Source organism: Aedes albopictus, chromosome 2 (genome assembly GCF_035046485.1).
Source record: "Aedes albopictus strain Foshan chromosome 2, AalbF5, whole genome shotgun sequence".
Classification (NCBI taxonomy): Eukaryota; Metazoa; Arthropoda; class Insecta; order Diptera; family Culicidae; genus Aedes; species Aedes albopictus.
In genome coordinates, this window is record NC_085137.1 from 497,726,942 (window position 1) to 497,744,854 (window position 17,913).

Below are 17,913 nucleotides of genomic sequence, written 5' to 3' on the forward strand. Positions count from 1 at the left end.
TTTTCATGAATGATGTAAGAGTTACAGGATAGAGATTGTTGCTAATATTACCATTGTATTGGCATCAGCACATCTCAGATACAGAATAAGTATGTCTCAAAATCACTACTCCGATTAGGCTGATGATCGATGACAATCGGCACGATATGTATTGAAACCCCAAAATGAAGTGATTCTCGGCCTAGCTGTCTTTCTATACTCATGGCTGCAAAGGAAGAAAAAACGTTTGCCGGGCCAGCTACTCTCACCTAGCATTTAGTCGCATCGTGCTAAGGAGCGCGGGTTCGATTCCCGCCGCAGCTGTCAGGAAAACTTTTCGGCTGTGCCACTGGGCGTTGCATGCTAGTCCGTTGTCTAGTGTCGTGCTTCCTTCAAAGAGCGAAAAGCTCACTGGAAATACTAAACGTGTCCGTGTTAAAAAAAAAAAGATTTTGAGAAAAGGCTCCGACACATTCAATAACTTAACTTCCATTCCGTGGTAAAAATCTAGGTTTTCTTGGGTTAACCCAAATAAGGCCTCCATTTGGTGAAAACAATTTATAGGTTGAATTTTGTGCTGAAATCTTATACTTACTTACCACTGTACCACTATCGATGATTGACACATTTTTAGTTATGTCACGAAACATCGGAATTGGGACAAAAGAGACATAATGTTACCTGATTTGTTTGTAGTTCGGATTAAACTTTATTGGGAATTGCAATTTTGAATAAGAATCGACGAATTGACGCCGAGTTCGAGAGATACAGTATGGGAACAATTCTTTATTGAAAGGGGAATTTGTTTTTTTTAATCATTGTTTACACAGCAGAATTATTTTTCAAACATTTATATCTATATTTCTGTAAAATTCATTGGATTTTTCGTGCAGTTCATTCGCCTTATTGAGTTTCTGTATCTTAGAAGTACTCTTTTTGCTAGTTCGATTCTTTCTGGAGTCCAATAGCCGTGCATAGCTAATCGTATCGACTTTGTCAACCAAATTTGTCAGTTTGAGCGACGCGAGATGTGTCTGACACACGATCAGTTCATAACTTCCCCGATTGTCCTTTCGGGCCGTGCGTCCCTTGATTTGTGTTTCCTCCTTATCGTCTAGCGAAAAGAACGTCTGGATGACATGGATTCCACCGTTTTTCTCCACTGACAGCGAGGACTTGTAATCCACGCCGCGTCCCATCTCGCGAGTCGCCAGGGTAACAGTTCGACTCAGGCCCGCTTCCGCAATGAATCGATCTCGGGTTTTGGCCTCTGTATTGATTGTGATTTCGTTCAGTCGATCCAGCTGTGATTGAAAATCTTTCCTGAAGTCGGCAATTTCACTTTCACTATCGAAAAACACGATAACGGCCCTCTGAGCGTTGATGATTGCGTTGATTCGACTAAAGATCACTTGTCTCCACTCGATTAAGGAATTGTGGCATTGAAAATCGTGAATCGGGTTAAACTTTAGATTGGAATTACCGAAAAATGAAGGCATGAGGGAACTCTGCGAAATTTTGTAATGGTTTTCAATGGCGTCTTTCTCGAAGGCATTCAACTCACTCAGAGTACCGGTGACTCCCAAGATTAATGGGAATTTTTCCGGGATCTTGGAGTATGAATATGAAGCAGTTTTTACTAAAAGATATCCAAAGTTGTTCACTCCATTGGCGCTTTGTACGAAGTTGTTTTCCCGTAGTTTGAAATACATGAATGCGTTGTAGTAACCTTTTAAAGTAGTTGGCCTAAATACACCAAGTTCATCTTTATGCGTAATGTTACCATCAGAATCTAGTCTGAAGCTGCGAATCAAATCATCATTGAGGGCTAGTTCATTTACAGCTTTTGCAGTATTAATCATTGCCTCTAGATGCTCCGAAAATAACGACATATTTGTTTGTTGAACTTCTGTAGCTTCTTTGTCCATGTCAATCAAAGTATACTGTCTTGATCGTTGCAAAAGAGACTTGAGCTGAATAATATCAGGCTCATTGGAATGTCGCATGAATGTGTCGATTTCGTGTTTTACGTCGCAGCCAGGTTGCTGCACAAATTTCCAAATTTGTTGCTGAACTTTTCCTAGTCCGTGAATTATTGGTAGGAACAAGGGGTTGTAAGTACTGCCGTAGAATTTGTCCAAGAAGAAAACATCTACCTCATCGATCAGCAGTACAGTATTTTCCAAGTTTGAAGCAAAACTTGTATGTTTTTGTTTGTTATCGGGAATCCCAATACATTTGCTCACGTATTTGGTGGCTTTCTCGTACAGATTATGCATTTCATTCCAAGCCACATCTCCGAATGTTTGGTAATATATTTTGGAATTGACGGCAAAGTTTTGAAACAAGCCTTTGAAGTCGTTGAAATCGCGGCTTGCTAAATATTTGCTGTAGCAAACGACCACAACATCGTGATTGAACAAGGCCAGTAGAGCAGCTGACAGTCCCAGCACCAATGATTTACCCTGACCGGTCAATATCTGCGCCAGGTGTTTCTCGACGCCGGTTGTTTCTCTATCAACACTCAGTAACCTCAAAATGCTGAGAATTTGTATCGAGTGTGGTTGCAGATACTTTCCAGAACTGGCCACGTCCTTCGAAATCATGATTGACCACACGGATCCCAATCCTGCGAGAATTTCCGGAAGAACTGTTTGCTTGAACTCTGTAGTCCATTCAGAGCTGAGCATTGGTTTAACTTTGGTACGGACATCCTGCACAATATTTTCGATTTTTTCGGTGCTGTTCAACACGCTGTTCTCCGCCATATATTTAAGGAACTGATCATGATATCGCACAAAAGACGATTTCAAAAGCTCTTCATTGACATTTTCATTGTGTGGTGTGAATAGCTGCAAGGCCTTGTCGATTCCGATGGAGTTCTGATTGCGGATATACCAGAAGGATTCCTTGATTAGCTCTACACGTTTGGTGAAATCTTCAAGGGAATCGCTTTGATTGATTACACAGCTGAAAGGTTGTATAGTCTCTTTCAGAAACGTTTCAAAGTCGATGTAGTCGGGTTGTTCCTTGAGATATAGAAGAGAGCTTCTGACGGCATTGATCAAGAGGACTGTGACAGCTAACTGACATTTATCAGACAATGGTTGCCCATTGATCCATGCTTGTTTTTGTCCTGTTTCATTGATATAAATCAGCAAAGTTTTCACAATTTCAACTGGATAGTACTTAGGAATTTCATTTGCTGCAAATATTTTTATGAACTCATCGATCAGATCTTTTTGGACCTGGTAGCACTCATTGTCAGTATTGCTGAGGCTGTTCTCGACTCTCTTGATGATCGTGTTTTGCAGTAGCTGTTCCTTAATTTCCCGGTTTGGAATACGCACGTACCATTCAAAGGTCAAATCTTCCAAGTCCGTGAAGAGATCGTTGTATGCTCGGAAGAATTCGATCACATCTTCGGACTGCGCATTTTTGTTCAATACTTGTGAGACGATATTCGTAAGACTGGTTCTGATCTCGTCGACCTGTGGCTTCAGATGGTCGCCTTCCAATTTGTTTGCCAGTTTGGGAAGAACTTCATTGAAGCGTTGCCAATAGTTTTTGAACACATCCAAGATGTCTCGATACCGAGAGAATGCCGAGGAGTCGCTGGGAAATACTGGTCCCATGAGAGATATTTGTTTTTGAAGAATCTCCGTGTCTACTGTATTGTTTCCTAGTCCGGATTGTTCGACATGTGCTACAAAGTCCAACGTGTTGTGGGCAACTAAGCGTAGTGATTCCTGTGATTCGCTTCTTGTTTCTTTAGATGACACAAACTTCACGAACCTCTGTAGTACGACCGAGTACGCTTCAATTCGCTCAGTTTTTCCTTGGCATATTTTCATCATTGTTGCATCTACCAAACAGAGCCATATACGTAGATTTTTATGAATGGATTTTGAAGACTTGAAGAGTTTGATCTGCAGCTCATAGGGGAAATTTTCTCCAACGGTGAGTTTTCCTGGTTCAAGATGGTTTGCAATTTCAACAAGCTTTTGAAGCTGAGTTACATAACTTTTAGTTAACAGCGTTGCACCTTCACTACTTTCTATGTTCGTCACCATCCATTCGTTTTCGTACGTTAACGGTTTTTGGACGCTGAGTTCTGTTTGGACTAGATTAGCAATTTCCAACATGCTTTTGCAGACGTGGAAGTAAACAGTGTTCACGAGAGGATGAAATTGATAGCATTCGGTGAGTTTGATGTCATTGACCCGTTTGATGAATTTCGCTTGAATTTTTGGCAACACCTCTTTGAAAACACTTTCATTTAGGACACATTCTAAATCACTGAACAGTTTGACATCATTTCCACCCAGCAGCAAGCTACGTGGCGGTTTCAATATCGATATACTTTGTTTAAGTTGTAATGGGCATATTTCTAGTACAGCTACTGCATGATTCTTGATTGCGGATTTTAAAAATTCCTCCAAGAAGTTGTTCTTTTTTGAGAAGCCTTGAATCCAACTCTTGCTTTTTTGAAACAGATTTCGTTCTTGCAGTTTCTGATGTTTTTGAACGTATTCTTTTATAGCTGTCTTTAGTTGGTTATGTTGTATGACTTCACTCATGTCGAGTTCTTCCGAAAACCTGACAGATATTTTGAAATTATACTTATTAGCGATTCTCCAAAATTCCAGTAAACATTTTACACTATTTGGGTACGTTGCACAGTCGGTGGCTAGGTCATGTAGCAGAGATTCAATTACTCCAACAATGTCAGTCGTTTCTTTGTTCAGCTGATCGAACAGCACATTGACCGTTTTCAGATGTGCCAAGAGTAATTCCTTCGAGGCTTCAAAATCACTTGCATCGTTCAGCTCAGGGATGCTCTCGATGGATACCTGCGCAACGTAGTCAGATCCGATGGTGACCAAACATCCCTCTCCGTGCAGTTTCCAAATGGCATCTCCCCACAAAAGCTTGGCAGAATACGGTAAGCCATTGGCGCCAGAGTTTCTTAGTTTTATGTATTGATCTTTGGTTGTGTTTGTCAGCTTCTTGCACTGTTTCAAGGTTGAACTAACCACATCCTCTTGGTGCACTGGAGCGTCAATTTGTTGATTGCTGATGGTTCGTTCACTGTACGGATTGTGGATAGCCCGAAAAAATCTTGGACGGTGGCCGCGATCCGTTATCATGATTGTTTATCTGAAAAAAAAAAACGATTAAAGAACTTGTAAGTCAGAGGCGTAAATCAAATTACGTAAATCATTACTTATGGCACACTAAGTAAGGGTTCCAGATGCCAGATGATTTATTGAAAAATCTGTATCGCTATTTCCTAAAATCTGTATCCCATACAAGATTTTGATGAAAAATCTGTATCCTATACAAAAATAAAATAGCCCCTCTAGCTCAAAGATCTGTATTTCATATAAAACGAAATCTGTACGGATGCTCAAAATTCTGTATAATACAGATAAATCTGTATATAACACATTGCATGTCACAATTTCTATCTACCATGGTTTTAACGATCATTTTAAATTTAGGCGTGCGCATCGTCTTATTTCCGTGTTTGAAGTTTCACACATGCGCTTTCTGTTGGAGATGTTGCACAACGCAGTGAAACAAGTTAACCAGGTGGTGTCAGTATAAACTGGGCGATGGATTTTCGTGTCTGTTTGTCTGTGCTGATATTCTCTATTTTTGGGAAAATTATTTAAATATGTTGAAACCACGGTTACAAAAATTACAAAGCATCCATACAACGGGAGTTTTGGTTTTTGTCTTTTCACCACACCGCTTTTGACCTTTGACATTGAAACCTCTCTCATCATGGTGGTGAGAAGAGAACAACCATTCTCTCAAAAGACATTCAAAAGAAATCAACTGCGCTTGCTTATTGGCTTTGACGGAAGCAAAAATGCACTCACTCCAAAGGGAAATCCCATTTGTATCTGTCACCGTGTGCGACCAAAAGTATAAACAAACGTGTTTTGTCTCGTTTTTTCTCACGTTTGCCATACGACTCCTGCCAGGCGGCAGCACTGCAACGCCGTCAAGGTCTATGGGCTAGTCACACTCATGCAGCCAGTGTTGACACGAAGCGTCCATCAGCGCAGAGCGAGTGTGTTTATGATATGTAGTGCAGTCATTATCTCCAGAAAGTAGTAAAGCATTTCTGCTTTCATTTTCAAGTAGGATCTTGTACCATTTGGGCAGGTGTATCTGTTTTGGGCACTTGCCGTTATAACTAAGTCAATTTCATACCAATTGATGTGAATTTTAGTATAAGGTGAGATGCTGTGCGTATCTCACCGTGTGCCAAAAATTAAGTTGTTTGGTATAAAATTGACTTAGTTATAGCGGCAAGTGCCCAAAATAGGTACACCTGCCCAAATGGTGCAAAACCCTACATATCTCACCGCGGAGCTGAAAATGAATGCTAAAAACAGCCATTTCCGCTAAATTCCAGTCAATTGAATGAGATTTGTTCAACCCTGGTCGAAAAGATGGACGATCTCAAATAATTAGCAATTTGGAATCCCTGTTCACAAGTTAATCGATAAAATATCCTCCTTATTATTATAACTCATCTTTTCAGATCATGGCAATTGCAGTCACTTGTATTATCACACTATGCATGCCTCTTTGGAACTATGGTTACATACCTTAATTATCCTGCTGTGTTCAATTCTTGACCAAGCCCAATCGTCTATAAACACACTGTAGCACTACTGGTTTCCGACTTGCACACTTTGAATACGCTGAGGTCCGGCGATAACTGATCCTTTTCGTCGAAGTTTGAATCTTTTTCTGGTGTTAGGTAGAAGATCTCCTCTCCTACCCGTTTGCTGGCACAAAAGCAGCAACAAACGCATACCCAGCAGATCTACATGGCGGGTAGATTTTGTTTATGAATGGCAGATAATGATCGAAGAATGTGCGAGAAGGACAAATGAGAAATACAAATGAAAAATGTTCTACCCCAGCGATGTGGCTTCATAGAGTAATCCTAGGCAAAAGTGCACACTGTACATAGGCTCAGTGTACCAGTTGTGGCTATAGTACCTCAAATTCGCCATAGTTGATTTTCAACCATTGATGATACAAATCAACAAGAAAAAAATCGTGAACAACAGATCACGTTTACAAAAGATGGTTGCAATAATTCAAACTTCACAGTTTGCTCAAATTAGGATAGAAATAAATTACTTTTCTTAACTTTTCGGTTCCCTTGCACCCTATTTTGTCATAGTGTACCCGTTATGGCTAATCCCATAAGGAATGCATGTAAATAGTGCGAAGTGGAACCCAAATTAACGAATGTGTCCATAACTGGTACAGGGTTTTATTATTGGCACACGCCGTAATAAACACTTAAAGTAGTTTTGGCTCCATTTTTATATTTTTCCTGTAAAGTATGAAAACTAATCAATTATTTGACATATCGGTGACATTCGTCGGTCTTCTTCTTTTTTTTTTTGTAGAAATAGCTTTTCTTAGGTAGTGCGATAACTGGTACATGCACCCTAACTCAAACAGTTACTCATACAGGTTTCAAAAATCCATATTTTTGCGGAAGACAGTATTGCTCTATCTCTTAAATTTGATAGTAAAGGCTCCTAATAAAAGAGTGCGTCGTTTGCAATCTTCTTCAAAACATGTATTTATGAAGCCTATACAACTTTGCAGAACATCAAACATATCCAAAAAATATATCAAGAAAGTAACGCTGAAAAAAAAAACGATTTAAAGAGGTTTTTGTTTATTTGAAAATTCAAGAATACCGCGCGATCCCGCTATGTTTCTTATGTGCTTCGATAGTGTATGAGTATGAGTGTTTGAGTGATGCAAAAAATTAGCTGCTAGTATCTGCAACTTTTAAAGTTGCAAGACTTGATTTGTACCAAAAAGTGGAAAAATGGCCGTACTACCTTTGGATGATGAGATAGAATTTTACAGTCTTCAGAAAAGACATGCATTTTTACAGTATCTACAATTTTGCTAAACATTGTAAACCCTAGAAAATTGAAACAAAAACATTAGAACGAAAAAGCACTTACTAAGCTTTGTTAGTTTTGGACATAAAATTTTCCCGTCTTCGACACAGTTTCTCAAAATGGCTTAATCTACATGTTTGCATAGAAGTCATTCGATTCTAGCCACGATTTAAAAAGATATTGTTTTTTTTTACCTTAACCTTAACCTGCAATATGTTACACTTTTAAAAAGTACCTTGGGACCTCCATTTAGGTAGGATCCATGTTGTAGTTAAAATCTATTTAAGTCCCTTCATGTAGATAACGTTACCTAAATGCAGTTTGATTGTGTTCAGAATAGTTGGAGTATTTAGGTATAAGGTTGGTTTGAAGTAGTGAGTGGAGTTAAGGGGATATTTGTGTGGAGGGGGGATTAACCCCCCCCCCCTCCTGCAGTGTTGCGAATGTCATTTTCAGCTGAAATTGAGATAGGCAACCTCTCATTTTCCCATTTACCATCGGAATATCAATTGAGCCCCAGCTAGGAAGCATAATGTGCGACCAACAATTGTTTTGTGCTTTTACCATAATTGATGACGTCAAACCCGACATTAACCTATATTTGACCAGTTTTTATTCTTTCCACCACACCCAACATAGACCCAACAGTTGTTCGATGTTAATCCAACAGTGACCCAACATACGGTAAAAATTGACCCGGTATCAGGTATAAGAATGCCGGCTCCAGAGGCACGTTATCCTCCATTTGCGACATTTGTGCCATCGCCAAAATAATAGCCTATTTCATCATCCACCTGAGGGAAAAGGAAGGAAATAAAGATAAGGATGGGGATAAGAACAGGTAGGGAAATAGGAAAAGTACCCTAGAAGAGGATACTAACGCATGAGCGTACCACAATGGGTTCAAACAGCGCCCTGAAAAGGGCACTGTAATAACGCATAAAGCGAAAAAAAACCTATAGCTCTTTACCACAGTGGGTTAAGAACAACAGAATATCCTGAAGATTCAGGTCTCTGAAGTCAGTTTCACTATCGGTTGAACAACAGTTGTGTAAATCCTTTTGATATACTTGGGTTTTAGACCCCAAGTTGTACCAAAAGTACGCCGGCATTGCCCGAAGGCCATACAAGCTTTCTTGATTCTGAACTCAATGTGAGGTGTTCAGGAAAGCTTGCAATCAAGAATAATGAAGGGGTGGTCACCACTTTGTACTTTAATCCTTAATCCTTGCCATTATCTTTGGGTGTGGCACTATCATAACAGGCAACAGTCAACCATCCGTATTCCGTAGTAACGAAACTCGACCCTGGTGGTATTTATCAACAGGCGGTGTATTTCATATTTGCCTTGCTAAATAGACAACAGTCTTGCTCGTTGCCGTCGTACACAAAGACTCAAAACCATCCGTGACCTCCGTCTTGAATCGTAAATTCTTTTCTGCCTCGATATTACCGAGAGAAAGAGATTATATACTATGTAAATGTATGCTAATGCGTCGTCGGGGAGTTGATTTGGTTTTCCGCTTGGGTGATTTTTCTGAGTAGTTCTATGGGCAGAATGTTCTGTAAATTTGGTGTAAGTGGAGAAATTAGTGATGTTGTACTTTCATTCCTCTTCATCCTTGCCAGATGAAACAACGGCAAATGAGCTAGAATAAGATTCGAATAGGCCATCATATGCTATGCGGTAAGGGCGCGGGTATTCAGCATGATCTTGTCAGATTTTTCTTTCTGAGGAATTCCACGGAGTCATGTTAGTCGATCCTGAGCGACCATTTCAAAAATATCTGAAACTTTGCACAGTTTTTCAATATTATCTAAATCGCTATTTTTCGATATCAAATCTTCATATTCAGTCACGACTAACTTTTCAAAAGGGTGTATGCGAAAATGGTTCAAAAATAATCAAAAAGCTGTACAGCAAAAACGGATTGTCCGATTGTTATAAATTTTTCAGCAAATTAGATAACTAAATTGTGGTTCCCAAAAAAATATACACTGCAAAAAAAATCTTTTTTTTTTTACATTAAAAAAATATTTTTTGTCACATAAACTCAAATATCTCAAAACCCTATCTTTTTACCAACGTTATTTTTTTAGGGGAAACGGTCAATTATATTAACTATCTAACATAAAAATTTGGTGATGGTAAACTAATAAACAAAAAAGTTATGACATTTAAAACATTTCACAATTTTTAGATTGAGTAACAAAAAGAACTATTTTCTGTGTAAATTATTTCGAGAATTATAGTTTGATGCTGATTTTATTGTAAAGGCTACCGCCTGAATTAAACAAGTTGTTTTCATGATATTTTAATTTGATTATTCATAATTACTATAGTATCTATTAAAAAACTTAGACGCGATCCAGTGTTGTGATCAAAAATATTGATAGTGTCATACTTTTTATTGTACGCGGCTGGTGAAAAATCTCTTAATAGTGTTGAAACGTGTCATGGCAGAAACCTTATTTTTAAGACAAAAGCTGAAAAATAAAAGTTTTAAGTGAACGTATACGTCTAGTTTATCTGCAAAAAAATACCTCTTAGAGAACAGACTTTATGATCGGAAGAAAGCGAGTAACTTCAACAACAACAAATGCATGAGAGGTACATACCACAAACAGACGAAACACCTAGAATAATTTTCGTGAAAATCCATCGTCCAGTTCACACTACCACCACCTGGTGGTGGAAATGTTTCACGAAACACTGAAGGTGCTAGTGTGAAACGTTAAGGTGAATATATAACGAAGCCACACCTCAAATTTTCAAGAGCACAAATCTGAAGAACCGAAAGTTGGTTTGCGCTGAAAAGTTGATCGATTGGTAACCCGCTGGTGGTGACCAATCGATCAACTTTTCAGGGCAAACTGACATTCGGTTCATCAGATTTGTGCTCTTGAAAATTTAAGGTGTGGCTTCGTTATATATTCACCTTAAACGCAAAGAAAAACGATGTGCGCGCTTCTGGTTATGAAAGCCACAACCAAGATTTAAAATGATCGTTAAAGCCATGGTCAATGAAAATTTCGCCAGTGTTACGTTTGTTTGTCTGTGTACATACCATGACAATGCTCACGAAAAAGCAAAAAAAAAAAATACTACCGCTGTGGATATAGGGCACTGCATTGTTTTGATTTTGTATGGGATTTTGACGTTTCTTGGCCTTCTCTCTCTCTCTCTTCTTGGCGTAACGTCCTCACTGGGACAAAGCCTGCTTCTCAGCTTAGTGTTCTATGAGCACTTCCACAGTTATTAACTGAGAGCTTCCTCTGCCAATGACCATTTTGCATGTGTATATCGTGTGGCAGGCACGAAGATACTCTATGCCCAAGGAAGTCAAGGAAATTTCCTTTACGAAAAGATCCTGGACCGACCGGGAATCGAACCCGTCACCCTCAGCATGGTCATGCTGAATACCCGTGCGTTTACCGCCTCGGCTATATGGGCCCTTGTTGTTTACAAAACTTCTGTAGGAGTGAAAGAGAAAGAGATGATTTCTTGCAGTGCCCTATTAAAGATTTTATATTAAAATTTTCTTCAGCCAAGCAAACGACATCAAACTTGTCAGTTAAATTAATTTTGTTTATTATAATCTAACGAACAACATGACTAGTCGCTTTCTTAACGTTCAACAATTCAACGCTCTCTTGTTGGCCGTTTGATGGAAAACAAATGTTCAAAAGAGTTACGAAATCTCACCGAAAGCACCATAGATAAACTGAAAGAGACTGGTTCTGTACAAATGTCCACATTGAATACAAAATTACGCATTTGCACGTCCTACCGTCTAAACTTTGACAAACGAGCAATCTGTATATCATCGATAAAGCAGGGCGCAGGAAGTTCGAAAACGACAACAACTGAGAAATTGCCAGAAGTGCCAAGTGTAGAGAGTCATACCATCGTACCATCTGCGATATCTGTTTAGACAATTTAATCACGCACCTTTTCAAAAATGCTTTGAAATATTTTTCAAAATCTATACGCATTTTTAATATTTTTGACGTTTCAAAAAACGCTTTCAACATTCATCTTGAAGAAGAGGGAAAACACTTGTCCTCAAATATAACAGCAAATTAATGAATAAACGACTGATGCGCGGAGGGCGTGATAAAATCGAAACATTACTATACATATAATATACATAATACATAATAAAAACAAATTGTACAACTAACGCAAGGCCATTAACAATAAAATCAGCATTAAACTGCGATTTCCGGCCGAAATAATTTACACCGAAAAAAAAAATTACCGAATGTGAAAATTGTGAAATGTTTGAAATGTTATAACTTTTTTGTTTATTAGTTTACCATCACCAAATTTGTATGGTAGTTTGCTAATACAATGGACCGTCTTCCCTGAAAAAAATACGTTGGTAAAAGATAGGGTAGGGTTTTGAGTTATTTGAGTTTTTGTGACAAAAATTATATTTTTTCATGTTAAAAAAGATTTTTTTTCACTGTGTATATTTTCTTAGGAATCACCATTTAGTTATCTAACTCTGCTAAAAAATTCATAGCAATCGAACGAACCATTTTTGCTGTGCAGATTTTTGAATATTTTTGAACCATTTTCACATACACCCTTTTGAAAAGTTAGTCGTGATTCAAAATAAAAAACTGATATCAAAAAATGGCGATTTAGATGGAACTGAAAAACTGTGCAAAGTTTCAGTTTAATAGTAAATCATGAATTAAAAAAATTCCTTAATTTTGATGCTGTTGCTTGGAAGCGCTCTTCTTCGAAATGAGCTAAGCATTTTTTTTTAGTTTCGGCTTGAGAATCTCAAGTAGGGTATGAGCACCCCATGTTTATCCTATCCAAGAAACAGACGACTTAGACACTAATTGTTTCCGTTCTTTTTTTTATGATGCACTCCTAACAAAACAAAACAAATAGCGCTTATGTGTACTATACCGAAGATGGGTTCAGTTTCCCAAGTGGAGCCACCAACACTGCTAATCAGCAAACTTTGCTATTTTTTTGTGTATCGAATGCATTCAACAATACGAATTGCGGACTACCAGCATTGTTTATTCAACTTGCTGAGCTACCCAGTAATTTTGGCAGATTATCATCAGTTGCGAGAAAATTCATTCACCATAATGAATTTTATGTTGATCCCTCAGTGTAGGATTTTGAAAATTCATGTTAATTGCGCTCATTGAGGGCCCATATAGCCGAGGCGGTAAACGCACGGGTATTCAGCATGACAATGCTGAGGGTGACGGGTCCGATTCCCGGTCGGTCCAGGATCTTTTCGTAAAGGAAATTTCCTTGACTTCCTTGGGCATAGAGTATCTTCGTGCCTGCCACACGATATACGCATGCAAAATGGTCATTGGCAGAGGAAGCTCTCAGTTAAAAACTGTGGAAGTGCTCATAGAACACTAAACTGAGAAGCAGGCTTTGTCCCAGTGAGGACGTTACGCCAGGAAGAGAGAGAGAGCGCTCATTGACTCAGATTGACTCTTACTATTTTACTCTGCTACTAAGATAAAGTATATGATGGGGGGGGTGGAGGTAGAGGTAGGCCTTCCTAGTGTTGGTGATGAGGTCAATACGGATGTATTGGAAAATTATGAAGGACTAGCTGTCCCGGCAGACGTTGTACTGCCATTCTGATTGTGATTGTTTGACAACTGCTGGGGAGTCATTTTGGCACCGCACTCTAGATTTGTTTTATTGTGATCGTTTTGAATTTCTTCCCCGCTCATAATAATTTCAGTAATTTTACAATTTCTCTTCTTTGAAGTTGTTTTTCGTAACTTTTTTTACATATAAACACAGCCACCATGAATACGAATCAAACCCTGCAAGAGTCATCTCGATCGGTTCAGCCGTTCGTGAGTTTTGTTGCCTCAAAGGGACTTCAAACTCATTTTTATATATATAGATGTAACATTTGGGAACACCTGTGATATATGACAATGACGGAAATAACTAGACATGGACGTTTAAAATAAAATTGTGGTAAAACTGAATTAACATAACCAAATATCGACAAAGCTTCTCTGTAAGCTTGGCGCTGGAGTAAGCTATGGCGTTAGTCATCAAGAAACCACACAATAAGTAGCTCTCTGAGAACTGCTGATTGAAAACGAATCGGAGGATTGATAATAAATAACATTATTACATATGAGTATGTAATAACGGGGAACGTTCTAGGGAGTTTCTTTTGGAGTTACAAGTTCTGACCGGAGACGTGTTTTATCTTTCGAAGGGTTTTTTACACAATGGCTATATTTTTCAAGCATTTAATTTTTGTGAATTACATGGCGAAATAATATATTCTTATTTATGTATAACCAAAAATTTACAGTTACGGTTAGACAAAGCATTTTATCAAAAACATTACTATTTATTTTCTCCCGATGAAGGCACTATCTCCGTGTCGAAACGTCAAGTGAATCAAAACATTTTTTTGCAATTTAGTTGCAAAATAGCTAACTTTTCACACGCGAGAACAACACTATATTATAATGTCCTATTTAAATACTCAAATAAGTATGCCGAAAAGTACTACTTTTCGACACACTTAAGAGTGCCGAAAAGTACCACTTTTCTAAGGGACCATTTCTCCGGGACCAGATTCCCCTGCTACTTCTGTGTCCATCGAGCAACAGAGGAAACTTTTCTCGTTGACCTACTCCCGGAAAATCCGACATGTTTCAGGAAGGTTTGTGGCACTTATTTCCAACTGCCCGAAAATTTCTGACAACCAACTGTGGTACAGCCTACCTGATTGAAAAACGTGCTCCAGCGCATCATTGATGCTCACACGTGGTATCTCTTGTAACATGGCTCTTAAGCGTGCTCTACAGCTAGAAATGATCCAATTCAATGAGAATTTTTATAATTGCAAAAAATGTTATATGAAACTCGTTGCAATACTCGATTTTTTCAGCACTCGTCATATTTATCCAACTCGGCAAGCCTCGTTGTATAAATGTACGACGCGTGCTTAAAAAATCATCATGTTGCAAATTGTTGCATAAATAACTATTTTTTTAAAGGGTGCTACTGCGTAGCCGTGAATCATCAGAGTGAAAATTAATAAGGGGATTCACTAAACAGTGTAAACTGATTAAACTGATTAAACGTCGCGATCACCAAGGCAATCTTCGATTATTTCATTCGCAAAATCATGAAACATTTCAAATAAGCAGAAAATCATGGCTTACGCAGCAAATTAATCTATTTAGTGAGTCCCCCTAATGGATTTTTTGTGCATTTCATTCGCTTCCTTGACTTTCTGCATCTTAAGGTTGAAGAATTCATCATTGACATAGTCGTCATCATTGAAAACTCAAAAGCAGATTTCTCGCTCAAAACTTTTTTGTTTGCTTTGAAAATGTATTTACTGTACTCCATTTTGCATCTGCTATACAGTGAATACATTTTCACAGTGAAATTTTCAGTTTTGAACGAGAAAACTGCTTTCGAGTTTTCAATGATGACGATTATGTTAATGACGAATCCTTCAACCTTAAAAGTACTGTTTAGTTTCCTGGCTCTTTCTGGATTCCAATAACCGTGCATAGCTAATCGTATCAAATCTATCAAATTAACCCTCTAATACCCAATCCCGCCTTTAGACGGGGTATAGTTTAAGCATTTTTGTAATTTTTGTTTCGTGGAAAATATTTTTTTTATATTTTTGGCTGATATTTAGGACTGTTCTGTATATCTCAAAATGGTTTTTGGTGTATTTTCAAGCGTATTTACATTTTTTAAAAATCATTGAAAAATTGATGTTTTAGTCACCTTTTAGAAGTCATTGTTTATTTTATATTGAATCGCTACAATTAACATATTTTAAAATTTTCCCAAATCATTCTATCCTTGTTTAATAGTTTAAGGGAATCGAATACACTCAAAAATTATTTTCCTTAAAATTACACGGAAAACAAAATTTTCTGTGAAAAAAAAAATAAAAATATTTCAACAATAATCAAAAATCTCAAAATGTTTTCATCTCAAAAAATCCGTTTCCCAAATTGGCTTCCAGGAAAAATATAGAAGTGTGGGGATGTTCAAAAATAAAAATTAGAAAAATCAAAAACTGAAGTTCACGAAATCGAGAATTAAAAAGAATCATCTTCCAAAACATGTTTAAATCGATTTTAGATAACGAAAAATGATATTTAGATCGAAATAAAAAATTTGACTATTAGAGGGTTAAGTTGTCAGCTAAAGCAACGTGAGATGTGTGTGGCACACGATTAGCTCATAGCTTTCCCGATTGTCTTTTCGAGCCGTGCGTCCCTTGATTTGCGTTTTCTCCTTAAGGCGAAACTGGAAGCATTTCCTCAATTTTTTGGTTTTTGATTTTTTATTAAATAACGAAGCAATATTTTTAAAATCGGTTTTCGTGAACATGTAGAGTATGGATCAGGGTATCTTCTGATTTTTTTACGCTGTAGAAAATGTTTTTCGTTTTTGCAGAAACCATTTTTTAGTGGAATTTTGTTCAAAAATGGTTTCTGCAAAAACGAAAAACATTTTCTCTCGCGTAAAAATTCAGAAGATACCCTGATCCATACTCTACATGTGCACGAAAACCGATTTTGAAAATATCGCTTCGTTATTTAATAAAAAATCAAAAACCAAAAAGTGAGGAAATGGATCCAGTTTCGCCTTAAGCGTGCTCTACAGCTAGAAATGATCCAATTCAATGAGAATTTTTATAATTGCAAAAAATGTTATATGAAACTCGTTGCAATACTCGATTTTTTCAGCACTCGTCATATTTATCCAACTCGGCAAGCCTCGTTGTATAAATGTACGACGCGTGCTTAAAAAATCATCATGTTGCAAATTGTTGCATAAATAACTATTTTTTTAAAGGGTGCTACTGCGTAGCCGTGAATCATCAGAGTGAAAATTAATAAGGGGATTCACTAAACAGTGTAAACTGATTAAACTGATTAACGTCCATTGAAAAGAACGTTTGGATGACATGGATTCCACCGTTTTTCTCCACTGACAACGAGGACTTGTACTCCACGCCGCGTCCCATCTCACGAGTCGCCAAGGTAACAGTCCGACTCAGGCCCGCTTCCGCAATGTAACGATCTCGGACTCTGCCCTCTGTATTTATGGTAATTTCATTCAGTCGATCCAGCTGTGATTGAAAATCCTTCCTGAAGTCAGCAATTTCACTTTCGCTATCGAAATATACAATCACAGCCGAGCGTTGACGATCGCGTTGATTCGACTAAAGATCGCATGTCTCCATTTGATTAGAGGTTTGGGGCATTGAAAATCGGGAATCGGGTTGAATTTGAGATTGGAACTACCGAAGAATGAAGGTATGTGGGAACTGCGCGAAATATTGTAATGGTTTTCAATGGCGTCTTTCTCGAAGGCGGTCAATTTTCTCAGAGTACCGGTGACTCCCAAGATAAATGGGATTTTTTCCGGGATCTTGGAGTATGAATATGAAGCAATTCTCAATAAAAGATATCCAAAGTTGATCACACCATTAGAGCTTTGTACGAAGTTGTTTTCTCGTAGTTTGAAATACATTAAAGTAGTTAGCCTAAATACGCCAATGTCACCATCAGAATCTAGTCTGAAGCTGCCAATCAAATCATTGTTGAGCGCCAGTTTATGTACAGCTTTTGCAGTTTTAATAATTTACTCTAGATGCTCTGAAAATAATGATATATTCGTATGTTGAACTTCTGCAGCTTCTTTGTTCATGTCAATCAAAGTATACTGTCTCGATCGTTGCAAAAGTGAATTAAGTCAAGGAACAATTCGAAGTCATAAATAAGCATGCATGTCGAACTATTGCTGGTTTATAACATTCGTAGCTGAAGAAAACCAAATGCAAAATAATACGCTGAAATAATGCTATTTACATTGTAAATAAAATGCAACATTTGGCACGTATGTGAACAGCAATTTAATTATAACTTAACATACGTCAGAAATTTTTGTTTGTTCGATTTGCCCTTA

General features: G+C 37.9%; 2 protein-coding genes and 1 pseudogene across 2 annotated transcripts in view; 1 reads left to right on the forward strand and 2 right to left on the reverse strand.

Annotated features, from left to right (window-relative positions):
• Nucleotides 1-17,913, forward strand: part of LOC109410275 (uncharacterized) — a 140,485-nt gene that overhangs the window by 79,014 nt on the left and 43,558 nt on the right. The window lies entirely within an intron of this gene.
• LOC109408796 (uncharacterized) lies at nt 746-11,396 on the reverse strand. Its single transcript, XM_019682184.4, has 2 exons — nt 6,606-11,396; nt 746-5,139 (listed from the first exon to the last, which is right to left on the reverse strand). Exon 2 carries the CDS (start codon nt 5,127-5,129, stop codon nt 822-824), a length of 4,308 nt encoding a protein of 1,435 aa, XP_019537729.3. The 5' UTR covers nt 5,130-5,139; nt 6,606-11,396; the 3' UTR covers nt 746-821.
• On the reverse strand, nt 16,835-17,655 carry LOC134288703 (uncharacterized; annotated as a pseudogene).